The 21,729-nt window shown below is 38.7% G+C and overlaps 2 protein-coding genes across 8 annotated transcripts in view; one reads left to right on the top strand and one right to left on the bottom strand.

Moving 5' to 3' along the window:
* The window catches only part of rnf34b (ring finger protein 34b), a 48,566-nt gene that overhangs the window by 21,340 nt on the left and 5,497 nt on the right, over nt 1-21,729 (top strand). For 3 of the 4 annotated variants that reach the window (XR_007828585.1, XR_007828584.1, XR_007828586.1), the window contains 2 exons: nt 1,104-1,297; nt 7,576-7,741. Coding sequence is in view for 1 of the 4 variants with exons in the window: in XM_051121154.1 (XP_050977111.1) it covers nt 1,104-1,294 (191 nt within the window). In the remaining 3 variants the exon portion in view is untranslated. Of the gene's footprint in view, nt 1-1,103; nt 1,585-7,575; nt 7,742-21,729 lie in introns of those variants that run through there. The other variant, XM_051121154.1, reaches the window with a different exon arrangement.
* LOC127172080 (lysine-specific demethylase 2B) overlaps nt 7,920-21,729 on the bottom strand; it is a 36,060-nt gene continuing 22,250 nt past the window's right edge. For 3 of the 4 annotated variants that reach the window (XM_051121151.1, XM_051121150.1, XM_051121152.1), the window contains 11 exons: nt 20,403-20,770; nt 19,715-19,801; nt 14,025-14,276; nt 13,789-13,932; nt 13,585-13,671; nt 12,607-12,909; nt 11,712-12,517; nt 11,227-11,390; nt 9,591-9,752; nt 9,198-9,416; nt 7,920-8,943 (listed from right to left, as the gene is read on the bottom strand). In XM_051121151.1, the coding sequence (XP_050977108.1) occupies nt 8,762-8,943; nt 9,198-9,416; nt 9,591-9,752; nt 11,227-11,390; nt 11,712-12,517; nt 12,607-12,909; nt 13,585-13,671; nt 13,789-13,932; nt 14,025-14,276; nt 19,715-19,801; nt 20,403-20,770 (2,774 nt within the window). In that variant the 3' untranslated portion in view covers nt 7,920-8,761. The remainder of the gene's footprint in view (nt 8,944-9,197; nt 9,417-9,590; nt 9,753-11,226; nt 11,391-11,711; nt 12,518-12,606; nt 12,910-13,584; nt 13,672-13,788; nt 13,933-14,024; nt 14,277-19,714; nt 19,802-20,402; nt 20,771-21,729) is intronic. The other variant, XM_051121153.1, reaches the window with a different exon arrangement.

Here is a 21,729-nt window from a genome sequence, read left to right as displayed (position 1 = left end):
ATTCATTAAAAGGTCTCACCACTGATATTGACCGGCTAAAAGGATGTCATATAAGAAAGACAGTGTGTTAAATGAGTGTTCTAGTTTCAATAATACAGATAATAATATTTACACTTTGCTAAGTTTATTTTTAAAGCAAAAATTGCAGTTTTATAGTAAAAATTACAAAAGTACAATTTACAATTTAAAAATTCTTTATTAATATCTAAATTAATGTACTTTAACAAAAATTCACATTTCTGCTTTTAGATTTTTAATGTGCATTTCCCTATTTATTTCTGCTTTTATTAAAGTCAAGGATAAGTCAAGAGCATTTTCTAATTAATTAATTCTAAAATTAATTCATGGATGAGTCAAGAATATTTCTGTTTCAAAAAAAATAATTGTTTTCTTTATTTTTAAAGAAAAATGCATTTTTTTCATTTAATGTCTTTATTTTTAAAGAAGAATTAAATTCAGTTATGATTCAAGAACATGTTCTGTCTCATTCTGTTTAATATAAAATAAATGTTTTTTTAAAAAAATAATTGTTTTCTTTATATTTAAAAAGTAAAATTGAAAATTAAATCTCTTCATTTAATGTCTTTATTTTTAACGAAGAATTAATATTCTTTGACTGAAAAAAATCAAATTTCTTTATTAATCGATTAATTAAAATGAATAGAATAAAATAAAATTTCTTAATTGATCTTCTTTATTAAAAAATATAATAATAATGTCCTTTAATGAAAAATCACATTTTTGTGACTTTTAAATTTGTAACATGCAAGTCCTCATTTATTTCCACTTTTTAAATGCATTATTTAAATTAAGTGATGAGTTGAAAATATTTTCTGTCATGATTTAAAAAATGCTTATGACTTTTAAGTTGGATTGAACCTGGAACATTTGTTTACTTTACATTTTAATTTAATGACATTTACTGTAGATTATCACATTTCACTGCTCAGAATTACTTGTAAATTTCTTGTAAAATGTCATTGCATGTGCATCAAAATCTTTCCCAAGGCGGAAAAAAAACTCATTACTCACAAGCAGAGCAGTCACACAAGATCAATCGAGTATTAAACAAGATCTCAAGCCTTCCACATATTGTCTTGCAGATGGTGTGCAGGTAGCTCAGCTGGGCGGCGTTGATGAGAACCTGTGCCGTATCTGCATGGATGCCGTGATAGACTGCGTGCTGCTAGAATGCGGTCACATGGTCACCTGCACCAAGTGCGGCAAGAGGATGAGCGAGTGCCCCATCTGCAGGCAGTACGTGGTGCGGGCTGTGCACGTCTTCAAGTCCTAACGGGTGAGCATCACCTCTACTGGAAAACCAACACACCAGATGCTTCCTGCTGGACCGAGCAGGCTGGGGCTGCTACTGGACCAATGAACTGCCCCTTTAGATTCCAAGTGGTGGAAACCGGTACTGCGCACACCTTCGTTACAAAGCAAGCATTTCCTGCTGCCCGTTTTTATTTGGTCATTGACACGTTTGAATAATTTCTGCGGTTACTAACCCAGGGAACACGGATTCTAGAGGAATAACGTATAAAAATATGAAAGCTTAAAGGAGAAGTCCACTTCCAAAACAAAGATTCACATATAATGTACTCACCCCCTTGTCATACAAGATGTTCATGTGTTTCTTTCTTCGGTCGTAAAGAAATTATGTTTTTTGAGGAAAACATTTTAGGATTTTTCTCCATATAATGGACTGATATGGTGCCCTGATTTTGAACTCCCCAAATGCGGTTGTAAACGATCCCAGCCGAGGAAGAAGGGTCTTATCTAGCGCAATTTTAAAAATAATGCAATTTATATACTTTTTAATGCCAAATGCTCATCTTGTCTTACTCTGCCTGGACTGTTTTTTTTTCCGGTTCATGACGGTTAGGGTATGTCGAAAAACTCCCATCTCATGTTCTCCCTCAACTTCAAAATCATCTTATATCGCTGTTTTACATTTTTTGTTAAGGGTGTTTGATCTTCTTTGCATGTTCACTTTGCAAAGACTGGGTTGGTACTTCTGCAGCAATGTAGGATGATTTTAAAATGATTTTTGAAGTTATGGGAGAAAATACGATCAGAGTTTTTCTGAGCCAGAATACACAGAGTTCAGGCAGAGCAAGATAAGACGAGTGTTTGAGATTAAAAAGTATTTAAATTGTATTTTGTAATGAAAATAACCGATCATTTTGCTAGATAAGACCCTGCTTCCTCGGCTGAAATCGTTTACAACCGCATTTGGGATCGTTTGAAGCCGCATTTAAAGGGGTCATCGGATGCCCATTTTCCACAAGTTGATATGATTCTTTAGGGTCTTAAGAAAAAGTCTATAATATACTTTGGTTAAAAATTCTCAATGGTTGTCTAAAACAACACCCTTTTTACCTTGCCAAAATCAGCTCTGCAAAAATCATCCCATTCTGGTTGAGGCTGCTTTAAATGCAAATGAGCTTTGCTCGCTCCGCCCCTCTCTTCCCCCTGTGGAGTGACGAACCTGTTTACTTTAGCCGCATTTAGCTGCTAAACTTGCTAACTAGCACATTATTAGGGAAGGTGATCGCAAAGATTCATAAAAAAAACCCTTATACTCACTTCAGCTCTAAGTGAAACTGGATCACGAATGATTTGCGCGAACATAGACGGATATATGTAGATCGGGAGGCGCGTTCCCTTCACAAACAAGTGTAATCCACTGCATCTTCAGCAGCTCAGATGTTGGGAGTAAATGACAACGACTATGTTCATTATTATATCCAGCAACACAACACCTCAATCACTCAATTCTTGTCTAACTTACATCCCTGCTCCAGCATCAAAACATAGAGGCTGGACTGTTACAACTGATCTGAGGTAAAACGCTCATGTCAGTTATCGTGGGAGCGGCCTCTGTCAGTGTAAAAGTGAACTTAGCATCCGATGACCCCTTTAAACTGCATTTTGGAAGTTCAAACTCGGGGCACCATATCAGTCCATTATATGGAGAAAAATGCAGAAATGTTTTCCTCAGAAAACATAATTTCTTTACGACTGAAGAAAGAAAGACATGAACATCTTGGATGACAAGGGGGTGAGTACATTTTATGTGAATCTTTGTTTTGGAAGTGGGCTTCTCCTGTAAGTGGTTTACAGTATGTTTCTGTAAACTTTTTGGAAATGTCTTATCGTATGTGCAATATTAGAAATCTTTACGTGTACGTGTAGAGAAACCGATTGCCATTAAGATGCATGTTGTCGTAGCAACAGTGAAGACCACTGATGTGAAGGGGGAACGTACTGTAGGTGCCAAAGTAGAAATGTGCAGAACGGCTTCTGGGTTATGTTTTTACGTGATATATTATTAATAAGCGTGTTATTTTTGTGTGTCGCCATACCACAAATGAGCATCCATGACACCGGATTAAATGACCAGCTAGCAGAGTTATTTATAGCAAGATGATAGAAACTGTATTGTATTTTTTCACAGAGTCACTGGAATCCAGCATCTGCCACTATGTAGCTTCTTACCGGAACCTCAATTACTTTTTTTACAGTATCTGTCGAACGTCAGGTGTGTGGTTGGCTTGTCTCCACTGTGCTGTGTAAACAAAATACTTAGAGGTGTGCTAAGTCATTTTTGATTAATTAAAGGGAACCCAGGGTATTAAGACTTGTATGGCTTAATGTAACATAAATGATGTCTCTTACTAAAATATGTAGTAGAAAACAAATGAAAGACTTGGGTTATTTAAAAAATCCATATTGTTTTATACATATTGACGTGAAACGGCTGCACTCAGTGAGATAATGCCGCTACCTGTTAATATTTTTACTGCAACACAACTCGGAAAATAAAATACTGAAATGATGCCTCATTGTGCGCCTTTTGGTTGTAATTTTCAGTCGAAGGGCAACAAGAGAAGCGATGCAAGTCTTCACTGCTTTCCTAGCAATAAGAAGAGAAGAATGGAAATTGTGTATTCTGAATTGTGTTGCGGTAAAAATAGCAAAAGATAGCGACAGCTATTTTACATCATAATGGTAGCCCTCGTAGTCCAAAATATGTATGGGCCATTCTACAGAATTGGTGCAAACTGCTGTCCCACAACCAAAAAACACATTTAAAAAGCATTTAAGTATTCAATTCCTAGTTGTTTATAAAGATCCTTCTATTATCTATTGAAACCCACAATAATATTTGAAATATTAGTTAGCTTAATATTTACAAAATCATCATGTATTGAGTACTTTCAATTGGGAGGTGGCTGTCCCGAACCCTAATACCTAAATTTAAGTTTATGAAAGTGATATTGAAATATTTTTTGTATTTTTTCCATTGTTGTTTTTAAGTATCTATTTGATTCTTTTAAAAAGTTAAGTTCCAAAAAAAAAAAAAAAGTATATTTTCTGTGTAAATTATGAAAATGTATGTAAACAAAATGTGTCCTGCATTTTTCAGTCCATTGGCTGAGACTGATTTTAACTACACCCCTACATTTATGATCAGGAAATATTAACTTGTTCCCCTCTCTCATAGCTACAAGGTGTGAGTAGACAGGTCTTGTCATTTTGAGGTAAATGTATTCAAAAGTCTAAAAAAATCTATGTGTAACTTTAAGGAACATCACTACCAAACACTTTATTTCTGCTATTAAGCACACTTTTTTTGGTAGTTATTCCATAACATTTAGTTTTTATATGTGTACAACTGTTCAGAACTGTGCTAGCTGACCAGTGATGGGAAACACGGCGCTATAAATAAACAGCGTTACTAACGGCATTACTTTTTTCAGTAACAAATAATCAAACAAATTACTGTTTCCCCCATTACAACGCCGTTATCGCCACTGACAATAAAATGCGCCGTCACTATATTTTGGCATTGCGTCCTTCTTCTGAGGTAGATTGACTTATTCCTCTTAAACAAAAAGTAGCCAAGATGAGCTTGATGAATGTTCACGTTTGTTTACAGAAGCGATGTGGGTATTTACCTACATGTCTGCACGTCTCATGTGGATGTTTAACATTTGAAAAGCCGAGCCGCTCGTGGGTGTGATTACATTAGAGATGAATTTAGACTAAAAACTGGAGCTCGTGTTGGTATCATACAGATTACTTCATCATAGATGATTTGTTTTCAACGTGATTTACCTCTTTTAAAAGTAGACTTCTCATGTCTGTCAGGCACATATATTCTTGGAGATTCAGGTTGTTTTATTTACGTGTCTGTGAAGAGAGGTGATGGAGACCGAGACGACAGAGAGTGCACCCTGTTTATTTTATTTACTGTATAAAAGCACATTGTTTTCTTGTTATTATGATGTTTTTCATGTCTGCACATTGAAGCGACTCCAATAATGTGATATTTCGCCCCTGGAAGGTGTCTCTCACATTATCCCACAGCAACATTAAAATAGTGTAGATTAGTGTACAATATTTTATTCATTTACCATATTTAATACTGGGGGCATCCAAGTTATGTGGCATATTTTAACATTTTTTTTAAAAAGTAACACAATAGTTACTTTCCCTGGTAATTAGTTACTTTTATAATTATAACTCAGTTACTATTTGTGAGAAGTAACTAGTAACTATAACTAATTACTTTTTTAAAGTAACATGCACAACACTGTAGCTAACCATGTGCTGATTAGCATCTTTGAGCTGGGCTCAAATGTATCTAAAATTGTCACTACTGAAGCATTTGGTGGAGTTTCGGAATTGCCACTACCGAAACGTCATCGTTTCGTTAGTGACAAAAGGGAACACATAATCCTCATATTTGGGGAAAAGAAACAAAATTTTAGTACAGTTACGCAGTTTTTTCATATTTTAGTACGTTTTAGTAGTGTTTTAGTATGCAATTTAAAATTCTGTAATGTGATGTGTTTACTGTCTCTACCGAAAATGCGCGGTAACTACCAAAACATGTTTTGTCAAAAATAAAGTATACTGAATTATCAACTGAGATGTTATGATAGTTTATGGTTCAATGTATATTCAAACTAATGAATTCCTTTGAAATCAGTATGATCAACTTTTTGCCTTTTACAAAGAAAAATTACATTCAAAATCTCACAAATTACGCTTGAAATAGTGTTAAAAATTTAATAGTTATGGATTTACCTCTGATTTTTTTTTTTTTAAAATAGCAAAAAAAAAAAAAAAAAAAAAAATATATATATATATATATATATATATATATATATATATATTATTTTTTTTTTTTTTTTTTTATTACAATGCTTCGGTAGTGACTAATTCTGGGAGAGGACAAATATTTCTAAACTTTCTGAAAATACAATATGAAAATTAACTGCACAATTACTGGAAATGTCAGGTATTATACAATTTGCATACATACAATTTTTTTTGGAAAAAGACACGTTTCCATCTCTGACTTCGGACCAGTTCTGTAAAATGGCCCATATAAAATGATGTTGATTTTTTTTTTTTTTTAAATAATGTAAATCTGTCATGGATTTTCTACTACACATTTCAGTAAGAGACATAATTTACATTATATTAAGCCATACATGTTATAATACCCACGGTTCCATTTAAAATAGTAAGATAATAGGTTGGTAACCTAGGTACAGGAAGTCATGTGATCTCAACGTTAAGGAAGATTCCCTTCAACAGCACTTTTCATTTCTATAGAAGTTGCTAAAAATTTCTTAGTGCACCTTTAAGCCTCGGTAGGTTTTATTTGCAAAATATTGAATTGGTCAAAAGGACAATTTTGATTGCGATGTTCCTCATCTCCAGCAATACCATGAAAGACGTGTTTTTTGGTGTGCTGTGTTGTACCACATTTACACGGCATCAGAGATTTCCACAACGGTGCTACATGGATTGACGTATCACAGTTCTCTATTGCATTCGTGATTTTACTTATGTTAAATAAACTGTTTCTTTCCCTTCTTGTGAATATTTACATTTTCTAGATAAGATTAAGAGGAAAGGAAATTATTTGATTTCTCTAGATGCCCTTTGTTGCTGTGAATTCTGTAGTCAAATATAAAACAAATATAAAGGAAAATTGAATCAATTAAACATGATTTTATATACATGTGAAAAAAGATGTACATGAAGTATATGGATATATTTTCCCGTTGTCCAGTTTTTCTTTCAAATGTTTTTGTCCCCCTTCAGCATTCCAGTTTTTCCTTGAATGTAAACAACATTGATTTAGTTGTTTATATTTTAAATCAGTCACAAATAGAATTGACTACATTTGGTGTCACATCCCCATGTATATTTTGTAATCAGACTGTTTTTTTTTTAATTTGCATTTAGAACATCTTCACACCCGTCTGCCCAACACTGTGCTTACGTGTATGTTTCTAATGCTGCTATCTCTAAAAGATGTCACTTGGTAGTAGGCAACTACTCTAGCTGAGCAGACGACAGACATGATTACACTCTATATGACTTAAACTGAGCGCTGAAAGACGTTTTGGGATCTGGTCTTTGTATTTTGGAATGTTGAACTTTTTATTTTGGTAATTCAAAGATGATTTATTAAATTTAATAAAATATGGTACCTTGAACTAACAAAATAAAGAGTTTTCTCATTTCACTATTTATTTTTGTCCTCAGTTGCAAACGGTGAAATGCTAGTCGGCGCCCTCTAATGGCTGCTAGGTGCGACGCAGTCAGGAATACGTTACACTCAGTGAGACGCAAGCGGATGGAAATAACTTTTTATTCACGGCACAATACACGGATATGGTTGCTGGTTATCCTGGAGAACGGATTTTCTAAGGTATGCCTGTCTGTATGTGATAACGTACTATATTTACTCAATTATTAACGCGAGAGCGGGAAAAGGGTAGGCGGGAAACCACAATCTTGTTTGTGGCTTAATAATCTGAGGCTGTATATCGTTTTATACACAAAATATCTCAAGTTGTTCACACAGTCAAAATTCCATGAAGCAAAACTGGAAAAAATATCAGTATTTATTCAGGTCAAACAGTGCAAATACGTCTTTCCCCAGATATATACATATTAAAGAAGCCCAGGTAAGTAATATAGTCGTATGGAAAAGAGAATGTACCTGTAGAACATCTTATAACATTAGAAGACATCACATCTTAAATTAACATTACAAAAACATCTGCACAGTCACTATAGCTAGTATAGATAGGATCTGCTTAACTTCCTACTGCGTAGAAAAAAAATAAACTTTGTACTGACTGAATACTGTCAATAAAGTCTATATATATTTATATGAGTGCATTTAATACTGCACATAAAGTGTGAAATCCCTTCTGATACAAAAATTAATACTGCATGACGCTTAACGTTTGCATGGTAACGAAAAAAGCACATGCATTTTGAATTTTTCTTTTCCGAGAAAGAAAATAACAGTCGGTTTTGTCACTGCAACGTGTGACTATAAAACCTTTTTTATAACATTTATGCAAAATATGAGTAAACATGCCTTTCAACAGCATTTTAACGTTGGCACGCTTTGCTAGCTGTGCCTTGTAAACGTTAAAAAAAATCCTAAGTTTGCCTTAGCAGCACAACATAAATTGAAAACAAAAAGATTGAAAGTCTGAATTGGCCACTAGAGATGAATACATTTCTTCACTTGTGACTTGAGTTCAGGCATTTGCTTGGAGTGTGTTGTTTAGCAATTAGCCATATTTCTCTTTGCTGGTTTTCTGTTGAGCATGTGAGGCTCCATAAATCCTATGTTGAAAAAGCGTAGAAAATGGGGGGTGAAATTGTTAGTTCCCTGGGTTCTAGGTTAAGTTATTGTCAGTGTCTTTGTTGACTAGCTCAGTTTGCTCAGTAGTTTTTCCTCAATCAGTCTGAACTGCACACTGACGGACATCTCTGCGATGAACTGCTCACAACCCTCCTTGGTCACCTGTTTGCAGTACCGTAGGTCGATGTGACAAATATTTCCGCAGCGCTTGAAGTAGGTCAACGACAGGTCTGTAACTCTGTTACAAACTGTGGAGGAAAGGAATACAGATTTAGAACCCATACTATTAGCCAATCGGATTTGCATTAATGCTTGACCTTAGTAGCAAGGTCTTGCATCATGCTTTTTTTCCAAAATGCAGTGCATAAAAACAGTAAGATAGCAATCTTAGTGAGTTTTTGTATATGTACACAAAAAGTATGTGTGGTTGTTTTCCAGCCCACTCAACTGTCCGTTAGCATGTCTAACCTGTTATGCAAGGGTTTTAGTATTTCCTGTATACCTGAAAGGTTGATGTGAGTAAGAGAGTCTCTGGTCGTGGTGCCGGCTGCCGTGAGGATGTTCACACTCTGGTCGGTGATGTGGTTACAGTAACTAAGGTCCAATTGGGACAGTGAAGGCATATGTTTTATGATCAGCTTCAGAGACATATCAGTGATATCCAGACCAGCTAAACAGAGATTCTCCACGTTCCTCAGTTTACTTCTACTGTCCAGCTGACCTGAGAGACAGCAATATGCATCTTTTACCAAGTCATTTTCAACAGAAATGTATCTGTACTATTTGCTGTGTACACATGGGGGTGCTATAAATTAGCAAAATAAGATAAAGAACTTCTAAATGGGTCAAGAGTACATACTGCACATAAACAGTAATTACTGCTATCATTCAGTACCTGGTCTGTTGTCTGTTGGTGGGGAGAGTAAATCTCTTATCTGGTTGTCCTTGAGTCCCTCTACCCACTGCACATCTAAAGTTCTTAGCAAAGGACAACTGGATGTGCATAAAGCTGATACAGCTGCCCACGAACAGCCTGCCAGCAATAGAATCCTCAAACCTGCCAGGAAACCAACACAAAGAAGTCATGTAAGTATCAGACACGAGAGTGGAGTTTGCATACACCACTAGTGCCCAATCTTGTTTTTGAAGATCATGCAGAGTTCTGATAATAATAAGATAATTAGCTGGTTTAGGTGTATTCAGTGGCGGCGTTTCACAAAACCCTGAGGTATGGTATCACTATCCCCCTGGTTCATTCACTACAGCCGAACCAGTTTCACCGCCCTAAGGCCCTAGGGGAGGGGTGCCCAAACTCGGCCCTGAAGGGCCGGTGTCCAGAGTTTAGCTCCAACTTGCCTCAACAAACCTGCTGGGAAATTTCTAGTATGCCTAGTAGGGGCTGGATTAGATGGTTCAGGTGTGTTTAATTGGGGTTTGAGGTCACCGGTCCTCAAGGACAGAGTTTGGGTACCCCTGCCCTCGGGGAAGGTCCCCACTTGGTTGAAATACTGTTCCAGGGTTGCCTAGAGCAGGGCTGGTCAACTTTAGTTCTTGAGGGCCACTGTCCTGCAGAGTTTAGCTCCAACCCTACTCAAACACACCTGAACAAGCTAATCAATGGTCTTTAAGAACACTAGAAAGCTACAGGCAGGTGCACCTGATTAGGGTGGGAGCTAAACTCTGCAGGATAGTGGCCCTCCAGGACTGAAGTTGGGCTAGAGAATTGCAACGAACAACCAGGGTATGCCTGGGGAGGCTTGGGTATAGCGACTGCCATACTCTGTCATACACCACCCCTGGGTGTATCTATTAGGACTGTAACTAAACGTCACAGTAACACAGATCTCTGGTGACAAAACTGGGGTGTAGAGTACATAAAGGCTACACCAGGGATAGGCAACGTCAGTCCTGGAATGCCACTGTCCTGCAAAGTTTAGCTCTAACCCTAATCAAGCACACCTGAACAAGCTGATCAATGTCTTCAAGATCACTAGAAAGCTACAGGCAGGTGTTCTTGATTAGGGTTGGAGCTAAACTCTGCAGGACAGTGACCCTCCAAGACTGAAGTTACCCTAACCAATGATTAACCAGGGTATGCCGGGAGAAGCTAGTGTATGGCGACTGCCATAAGGAAATGCCACCCCTGGGTGTATCCGATTAGGACTGTAACTAAGCGTCACAATAACGCAGATCTCTGGTGACAAGACTGGGGTGTAGAGTACATAAAGACTACACCGGGGATAGGCAGCGTCGGTCCTGGAATGCCACTGTCCTGCAGAGGTAAACTCCAAGCCTAATCAAACACACCTGAACCAGCTAATCAAGGTGTTCAGTATCACTAAGACTACAGCCAGGTGAGTTTTTTTTTCAGGGTTGGAGCTAAACTCAGCAGGACATCAGCACTCTAAGACCGACGTTACCTATCCCAGGGCTACAACATCAGGAAAGGAATCCAGCTGTACAGTGACCGTGAGAGGCACTGAAGCAAAACTGTTTCTGCAATTAAACAATTTAATAAAAGTGTGATTTACCAGGTAATCTGTTGATTAGCCAGCTGAGCTGCTTCTTAGAGATGTTGGTCCAACTCAGGTCCAGGGAGACTGGCTGTCTGCGGATAATGCCGCTCAGCATGAGTGGAGTGATTGACTTGCACCGGTTCAGATCAATCTTGGTCCATAGTCTTTTATCACAGCACCTAAGAACAGAGGACAGAAGACTTAACCTGACTGTGCATCTTACAAAGTTGAGTTTGGCACCTGCTTGAAATATACATAACATGTGAGGACCCAACCCTTAAGGATCTAAGCTACTTAAAAACCCAAATGGAAAGTATTCACTTCATTCTTGTGAAACAAATACAATCCAGTGTTTGGACTAGAGTTAAAGATGTGCTTAAGTCTGAGAGCAAGGTGGATAACAAATGAAAGCACCAAGGTAGACCTCTAAAGATCTACTGCAGTTTGAAGTAAATTAAACATATTATGATGCTTTCTTTCCTGGTCTCTGTAAGACGTACCATCTGTTCCAGGTCTTGCAGACCCGCATGCAGACACACAGGTCTTGGTGTGTGAGGTGGCTGAACACTGCCATCCACACTTCTCTCCGCATGACGTGGTTCTTCCCATCATCTAGGGGCAGCCCATCCGGAGGGGGACTGATCGGAGGGGGACGAATAACATGACGCTCCATCTGAACACATTTCGGTGGAGAGCGGCAAGGCGTTGGCCGAATGACTGGGGTAGGTGTAGTCCTGATCCAATTAACCGGATGCTGCTCTCGCAAGGATCCATTTAGTTCCCGCTTAGGCCCCAGCCAGTCTCTCAGATGGCTGCTTCCATTCTTCAGTGGTTTTCTGTCCTCTTCATCACTATCTGGTTCTGTCTTCACGGCCCTGCCATTTTGATGAGCCAGACGATCCTCTGTCTTCTGGATCTCCTGATTGAGTTGTTTGCTTAGTTCTTTGCTCAGTTCTTTGTTGGGCAAGCGAGGCTTGCGTTTGGTTTTTCGCTGGCTCCTCAACTGTGAGTCACTGCTGGGCCCCGCCTGGGTTAAACCACCCTGTGATTGGTCACCTTCCCATGCAGCGGAGGTCTTGTGTACAAGCTTCCCATTCTCCTCTCGACTACTCTCCTTCATTGTCTCCTCTTCTTCTTCCTCCTCTTCATCATCTCCATCCTCCTCATCTGAGGGCTCAAAACTGAAGGCTCTCCTCTCCGGTTCTTGTCTGTTATCCTCATCGTACTCCTCATCATCCTCTCTTTCTGTCTTGATCTGTCCCAGGACATTAGAGATCGAGAGATCTTCAGGCTTTGAGCGCTTCTTCTGTGGATTTAAAAGAGGGTCAAAATACATGCTGTGCAAAAATATTATTTCATCTCTTATTTGCTTTTACTTATTCATTGTCTTGCTACCTTTTTCTTGACATTGGATTCTGAGTCTGAGTCCTTTTCAAAGAGTTTTCTCTTCTTGCGGAGTGGATTGTCCTCCAATTTGGGAGAACGTTTCTTAAACGTGTCTTCTGACTTGCAGGTAGGATTGTCCTCTCGTTCTGTCTTCTTTTTCATGACAGGTGAAACAGTAGATGTGTAGGACTCTGTAGACATGTTTGATTCCGGCTCGTCCTTTACGTCCCGGTTCATTCGCTGCTCTTTGAGCAGAGATCCAGGGAGATTGGAAGCGTACTTAAACCCTGGGCCTCTTTTTTGCTTCATGACCAAAAGGTGGGAAAGAAGACAAGACAAGTTTATATCAATTACGTTATTTTAGAAATTATCTTGTTATCTTAAGACAGGGGTCTCCAAACTTAGTCCTGGAGGGTCACTGTCCTGCAGAGTTTAGCTCCAAGCCTAATTAAACACATCTGAACAAGTTAATCAGTGTTTTCCAGAAAGCTACAGGCAGGTGTTATTTGATTAGAGTTGGAGCTAAACTCTGCAGGACAGTGGCCCTCAAGGACCGATGTTGCCCATGGTCCTTGATGATCCAAAGATGATCCTTGGTCTAGAACAGGGGTCGCGAAAGTCAGTCCTAGAGAGTTGCGGCCCTGCAGAGTTTTGCTTCAACCCTAACCAAACACACCTCAACAAGCTAATCAAGTTCTGAAGAGTTACTAGGAAGCTACAGGCATGTGAGTTTTTATTAAGGTTGGAGTTGAACTCTGCAGGTCAGCGGCTCTCCAGGACTGGAGTTAGCCACCCCTGTGCTAGAAACTGCTAGGCAGGTGTGTTGAGGCAAGTAGGAGCTAAACTCTGCAAGACAATGGGCCTTCCAGGACCAAGTTTGAAGACCTCTGTCTTAAGAGTTAATATTGTCAACACAGTTTTCATTATTGAGCATATGGTTTTTTTTTTTTTTTTTTTAGTGTTGTTAGGTAGGACAGTGATGCTTACTTTCCCTGTCTTTCCAGCATGATTGCATTTCGGACACTCCCAGCAATTTGGTAACTCGTCATTTACAACACCGCCAGAATCCTTGTCCTGAATGACAGAGCACAGTAAGTTTTTACTCAACAGAAGGCTAAATGTGAAAGATTGTTGATGCCATTATGGCTCGAGTTTCACAGTTTCCAATTGTTCGATGGACTGATAAAACACCTTCAAGCATGCTGGATGGAGGATTTCATTGCAGATAGAGCACTCCATCAGCATCATGTTGAACTTGTCCTCCTCGTTCTCCACCGTGTCTTCTTTCCCAGCCTCTCCGCACACCAGACACACAGCAGTGTGAGGTAGAACAGGCTGTAAAACACAAAAAGAGCGGCAATTAGTTTTTCCAGATACGCCATTCAGCAGATCAAGGGTCAAATTCAATAATGAGTATCAAGACTGACCGCTATGCACTGTCTCATGATACAGGACTGCTTCATGCGGCCTGGTCCACCGAACTTCTTCATGTCTTTGCAGAAGTGGCACTCGCCACACTCTTTGCGTGTACATGCCTCACACTTCCTGCAGCGTGTCCGTCTGCGCCGGGCACTAGATGAACCGCGGCTGGACGAAAGCTTCACTCCTCCTGCTGTTGAGCCTGGAGCAGCTGATGGAGAGGAGCCCATCTTTGTTTTTGGCCGATTAACCGGCCGTGGCTGAAATGTATAGAACCACAGTTGTTTATATTATAAACAAGATTAAACTTTTCTCAACCCGTTTTACATACTTAACATGTTTGGAAACCCGAACATGATCTGTTTATGAGCTGCTTGCTGACTTTAACAGTAACGCAATGCAATGCCACACAGTCAAACATAACGAACACAAACCTATCAAATTTCAGACCCCACACTCTGAGAGCGAGTTCATATGGTTCAGATTTAGTTGTATGTGCAGTTATTCAAATTGTTTATATGCCCTAGAGGCACTTTAAAGAAAAAAAAAACAGGAGAACAGCAGCACTGAACATGAGAAAGCATTTTTACTACTCTGTGAATACCGATAAAATCTGCCCACAATGTCAGCCAAGTGAAGTTGGAGGACATTCCCAGTTGTTATTAACTCTGAGTCAATTAAAGAACAATAAGTCAGGATACAGCTGCAGGAACATGCATTAAACCTGCCAACGAATATTATGAGCATTTCTGATAAATGCATCTGTGTTTCCTTAGAAACACAAATATTCCAGCACTGATTTAGCCATGTTATGCAACAGAGGAGAAACAGCACCAGTAGCAGGGACGTCAGAATGAATAAGAAGCATATTTGTATTTGCCATTTGATCTCCTTGATGTGAAGCACTTTCCATTATTGATTCTGCTTCCTTTTTGATAGCTTTTATTCTTGGCCATCAGGCCAAAATGGCAACAGTGCATTGAGGTTATAAATCATAAGCTTATACATTATATACTCTTAAGCAAGTCAAAGGGAATTATTCTTCAAACAGTTATATTCCACATCCCATGGGTTACCATGTCCCCATTACATCAAACAGAAGTCATGCCTGTCCCAGCACCCACAGTACGACTTTTCTACGGTACCATGGGACACAGGGTGATTGATGACAATAAATCTGGCCTCCACCCTCTTTATGAACCTTCAGTAATGGAGAGGAAAACATGAACAATCGCATTAGCCAGAGGGGGAAAGTGCAACCCGACCTCCTCAATAGGTACATTTCTTTTAAACAGCCTAAGTGGATTTCTCTGCCCATGAGAGTTGAGATTAGCTCTTCAATCTGAGTCAGAAGTCCTGTTTGCACAGAGCTTTGAATTTGATGCTTGTAGTAGAATTGATTTTTGCCTTGCATGAGTCTTTCCTACATGGATGAAATGAAAGAGAAAAGAAACAACAACATGCTGTTTAGTTCTTGAAGTTGTCTGCAAATATCAGAAGCAGAAACTGCTGTTTCACAACATCTCAGATGTGATGTGTTATGAAACTGAGGAAAACAGAAGCACAAATTCAAGCATGTGGTCAGCAGAGCTGGGGGAGAGAGAGACAGTTATGTGGCTGCCAGTGGGAAAAACATTCCAGGCTAAATCTAATATTGCTTGTTAATGTGTTAGATGTTGTGAGTTTGCATTTATAAGAGCTGCTTTCACCCAGATTAAAGACAGGACTTTGAAATTCAATGAAGGTCCTACAAGACTACCACCCAAAATCAACGGTTCCAGGGTCAAACAACTTATTGGTTATCAGTTATTTATTGGATATACTTTGGGCTTTTTAAATGCCTTTCTTTAGACTGGACATTGGAGAACAGAGAGGAAAGCATTGAGCATTGGGTAGAGAGAGAGCGGAGTGGGATCAGCAAAAGACCACAAGATGGGATTCGAACTCGGGTCGCCGCAGGTGCAACCGTTTTTTTTATTTTTTATTATTTATTCTATTGAATTATTTTATTTTTGTTGACAACAAAAATAAAAACAACCATTAACTCTTTGCGGGGTTGAATTTATAATCGTTTTATCCATATTTTTATCCCCACTTCAATGCACATTTTGTAATTTTAATATCAGATCAAAATGTTAAGCATAAATACAAAAGTTCAGAGCAAAACAGAGGCGACCTATCAACAGTCGCATAACTGATTTCATTGTTAACATATAATCTTATCAAAGTGAGGAAATGTTTCACTTCTCATTGTAGAACCACTGAAATAAGAAAAACTTTCCAAGCCAGCGATCATCACAGCATCTGAGTGTGTGCATATGCTATGACACATTAATACCGTAAACAGATTTGCTTGACATTGTTAGAGCAGCTTGCTGACAAGGTCAGAAATTAAAGACTGCATTCATATAAAAAAAAAAAATCTCTATGCCAGGATTACTGTAGATATTAAGGGCAAACATGGATTTTAAAGCTTGCTGTCTAGTACAGGTGTATGCACGCAGAGTTAAAAAAAAAAAAAAAAAAAAAAAAAAAAAAACATATCCATGGTAAACATACACAATCTAGCTCAAGCACTTAGTTTGTGATACAATAAATAAACCAGATGCCATTTATGTAATTGTCAAAGTTGTTAAAGGAATAGTTCACCAAAAAAATGCCAGTTCTGTCATTAATCACTCACCCTCATGTAATTCCAAAACTTTAAGACCTCGTTCATCTTTGGAACACAAATTAAGATATTTTTGATGAAATCCAAGAGCTTTATGACCCTGCATAGTCAGCAACGCAACTACCACGTTTAAGGCCCAGAAAGGTAGCAAGGACATTGTTAAAATAGTCCATGTGACATCAGTGGTTCAACTGTAATGTTATGAAGCTACGAGAATACTTTTTCTGCACAAAGAAAACAAAAATAACGACTTTATTCAACTACTTCCACTCTTCCCTGTCAGTCTTTGATGTACATTCACAACAGTATGTTCTGAAGTAGAACCTGGATGCGGGTAAGTATTCTCGTTGCTTCATAAAATTACGGTTGAACCACTGATGTCACGTGGACTATTTTAACGATGTCCGTACTACCTTTCTAGGCCTTGAACCTAGTTCTGTTGCTGTCTACGCAAGGTCAAAAAGCTCTTGGATTTTATCACAAATATCTTAACTTATGTTCCAAAGATAAACGTAGGTCTTACAGGTTTGGAACGACATGAGGGTGAGTAATTAATGACAGAATATTCATTTTTGGGTGAACTCTCTCTTTAAGAATATTATCCAAATGAATATTTATTAAATCTATACTGCAAAACCAACAGCAAAAATCACACCCAGCTGCAGGGACAATGGCAGGGCAAATTTAATTGGAAGGGTGTGAAGATACACTTGATATTTAACACTAAACTCACAAAACTGGATGAGGCAGATAACAGCAAAATAAAGCCCTTTTCACTGGGGCGAAGAATATCACAATACAAAAACAAAAATGTATGCAAACGTTGCAGAGCCAGTCCTAGAGATGACCCAAAAAAAAAAAAAGATTAACTGATACAAACAAAAATCTAGCTTAATCACTACTGTGCCCCCATGAAGGTCACTAAGTTAGTAAAGAAGGAAGTGGCTGATATTATACCAATACATATATGCAAAGTATATATAATTATATAGTGCTACAAAGATGATCTGTGTAGAGGTCAGCCATCAAATAGCATCCAAGATCTAATTTACCCCAAAAATTACATCTGATTGCGTGTACACCTCCTATTTCATAACTACATGTCCAGAACTAAATATGTTTACAACAGGAACATGTCTGAACTGTTTTTACTCATGTTGGTTCTTTGTCCCGCCCCTCCCCCATACGCTCATCTTGTAGGACCGGCTCAAAGAGGCCCTTGTTGGGCTGTGGCCAAAACAGTTAAAAATATCCTGGAAATTGAGGAAGTTGAATAACACAATGATCTATACAAATATCTGGAACAAGCAGTGAGAGTAAAAATGTAAAAATGAGTAAAAATGCAATCAGACAAATATACTTCTGTATGTTTTTACAAAGCCACAGAGATGTATTTCATCCTAATGATGGACGATTAAATGATACTAATGTAGCAGCTGCATCCTTTCCTCAGTGACGACAGCATTTGAGGAGAAATGCATTTGTATGTTTTCAATAGAAAAGGAATACAAAAGAATTCACTGGAAGAGAATCAAAGATTCGCCCAACCGTAAACATAAAACAAGTGACGGGAGAGTCTCACGTGGGCAGCCGCACAAACACACATATGCAAAGTATTCAAAGAACCCACACGCCTTCGAAACACTGCGGAGTGCATTAAAACATCAACCGTGACTATTAGAAAGCACTGAGATATGATGACTATCAGCTACACTTAAAGTGTCACTAATTTCACTTTCAGCTACAACTTCTGAAAGTACCTAGCAAGACCTTACAGTATCAAGAAATGCTAGTTTAGCTTCATTTTTCAACATCCTTTTGCATTATTTATTCAAGTCAGATAAAAGAAATGTCAAAATATGACCTTAATATTCCAAAATAAACATCAAATTGGGTCAAAATGAGCACCAGCCTCAAAACCGAACTCATGTGCTAGTCATATGTAGTTATCAGCAGTCACCATAAACATTTCTGACAGCTCTGACAGTTCTCTTATCACGTGTACTTCGGTTACACATACAAATAACAGCTGCAAGCAACCCATCGCATCTCGTTTTCTTAACTCTAAGGACCCGTAGGTCTGGCTCAGCGCTACTACCTGCTCAGCATCCGAGTTCTCATAATCCTCCTCGTCAGCGATCAGCGACATGGCCATGGCTCTTAGAGTCCTCTCAGCGTTTTGCTAACTGACATGGCTGCAGCTCTGGCTTGCTACTGGCTGTGAGGCGGCACAGCCCTCCCTTCTGTTTCTTAGTCATCAGAGCACACAGGCTCGAGCAAGACGTGCTCATGAATATGCAATAGGGGGAGTTCCAACCAGCAGCAGAGCCAATGGGTGTGTAGTATGCAAAACTGGCTTGTTTAATATGCGTTAGTGCAGCCAATAGGAAGCGGCCATGCAGAACAGAAGTGTTACATGTTCAAACAGGGTCATGGGGTAAAGAAGAGAGGCCAGTTGGGGCAGTATAAGGACAGATGGTATTTAATCACAAAAGACAGACACAATGGAGGCGAAAATTCAGCAGCTGGGCTTTTAGTCGTCGAGACAGTTTTAGTGTTGGGGGGGGGGGTACAAAAGCTAACATCCAATCGCGTGTGTCACAGTCAATAGGGAAATAAACTGAAAGAAGTCTATAAGTGCATGTGATTGGTCAGGTCTAATTTTGGGGGACTGGCAATACTTCCCTTGTGTCTGAAGTCGATTCATCATTCCGGCGAAACACTAATGTGAAGTTCCGCTTTGCCTTTGTCAAGTATAGATATTGCATCATATTTTCATAGAATGTTCCTCACAACTATTTAAAACAAACAAAAAAAACTCTAAATGTATTTTTAATTTCAACATCAGCTAGGAAGGAATGGAGACAGCAAAGCCATCAAAACATGTTTTGCTCCATAGCTGTCTTGCTGTTAAGTAACCGATCACAGTGCAATATAGAAATCAATTTAGTGACCTTAAAAGTAGGTTAAACAATCTTGCTCGGCCACATGCTAATGTTTCTAATCACTCTGCATTAATATTCATACCTTGCCTGTCTTCTTTGGCCAGCACACAATAGGAGAACCAGTGATGGCCAACTTGGGATTGTCATCTGCATGTTCTTTCAAGACAACCTGTTTAAGAAGGAGACAAAAAAAACATTGTGAATAGTTTAGGTGTGAAAATATACAGTTGAGGTCAAAAGTTTCCATACACCTTGCAGAAATGAAAAAAAAAAAAAAAAAAAAAACAAAATTTGTGGGATTTTTCTGAAGAACAGCAGGCTGTTTAACTGTTCAGGACAAACAAGGGACTCATGAATAACTATTACTTAACAAAAAAAAAAACAGTATTAAGAATCAAGTGTATGTAAACTTTTGAAAAGGGTCAATTTTATAAATGCAAACAGATTCTGCAAGGTGTATGTAAACTTTTGAAAAGGGTCAATTTTATAAATGCAAACAGATTCTGCAAGATGTATGTAAACTTTTGAAAAGGGTCAATTTTATAAATGCAAAGAGAGTCTGCAAGATGTATGTAAACTTTTGAAAAGGGTCAATTTTATAAATGCAAATGGATTCTGCAAGGTGTATGTAAACTTTTGACCTCAACTGTACATGCAAGTATTTTGTGTTTTAATGTATAATAAATTATACTTCAGGAGGAAGCTATAATATGTCTATTCAAGGCACTGAGAACCAGACAAAACAAATTACGTTGAAAATGTATAAAGACCTTCACATCATCTAGCAGTGCTTGTGGATCCTCGATGCCCTCTGGAACACATTTCTTTGTCTCCGGAAGGGATTCCAGCTTCTCCACCAAGGCCTTAAGTCCACTCAGCTCAAACTCTGTCAAGTGAGTCCATTTGCCAGAGTGTTCCATTCCAGGTGAGCCAGAAGGAGTCTTGGGACATTCTGAAGGCAGGGACTTGAAGCTGTCTTCAGAATCATTGGCTGGGGATTTGAAGGTTTGATAGGGAGGGACACCCGAGGAGGGTTGGGTCGTCCCCTCTGTCCTCTCTAACCGCGTCTCACACGAGTCCTCCTCCATGTCCAGCCGAGGAGCAGAGACGAGACTCTCGGTTACAAGCTTGGGTTCAGCTAAATAAAAATCAGAAGAGAAAAACAAGCTACTTGGATACCCAGAATCAACAAAAAATACACAAAGACCAGACGAGGCCTTGAGCAATTCTGGGAATCATCTTGATGAGTGCTATGACTGAAATAAGGAAACATGGGAACTTGCATGTGCTTTCTGAAAATGCAGAGGAAGGGCACACTTAGGAGTTTGGCTCACTACTGATGGAGTTCAGGAAGAGTGATTAAAGATTTCCTGATAATTTACTCACCCCCATGTCATCCAAGATGTTCATGACATTCAGACAGACTTTGCTCAGGCATGTCAGAATGACCATAACAACATTTCAGATGCTGTGGAACGAGATTGGTCCACTGGCAAGACGGGTTTTGCAATCCCATAGCGCAAAGTCACATGACTTTTTTAATGCAACGACAAGTCAAAAACCACTTCAAGCGAGTGCAAATTTTTTTTTGCGAATTAAGGCATTTACATTCAAAATGTGGCGTTTACATTTCCGTTTCCGATGTGATACTTCAAAATGCACAAGGTGATGGAAACAGCTATAATGTTGGATGAACATGAGATTGAGTTTTTTGCCCTACCCTTTCTTTTTGAACCAAAGTACACAGACGAACGACTAACGTGCGTGATCTTTCCAATGTGATTATGTAATGTCTGTCTATGACGTCACACATCACTAGTGATTGCTAGTGCAAGACAAGCATTTGTGGTTAAAAAGTATATACATTTTTATTTTATTTTTTTTATTTTTTTTTAGAAAATTACAGATTGTTTCGCTGGTTAAGACCCTTATTCCTTGGCTGAGATTGTGTAGAGCACTTTGAAGCTGCATTGAAACTGCAGTTTGGACCTTCACCGCATTGGCCACCACTGAAGTCCACATATGGAGAAAAATCCTATAATGTTTTCCTCAAAAACCTTTATTTCTTTTTGACATCTTGGACGACTGGATGACTGT

This window comes from Labeo rohita, chromosome 10 (assembly GCF_022985175.1).
Source record: "Labeo rohita strain BAU-BD-2019 chromosome 10, IGBB_LRoh.1.0, whole genome shotgun sequence".
Taxonomy (NCBI): domain Eukaryota; kingdom Metazoa; phylum Chordata; class Actinopteri; order Cypriniformes; family Cyprinidae; genus Labeo; species Labeo rohita.
The sequence above is the reverse complement of the archived record's forward strand: the minus strand, read 5'-3'. Positions and strand labels throughout refer to the sequence as shown.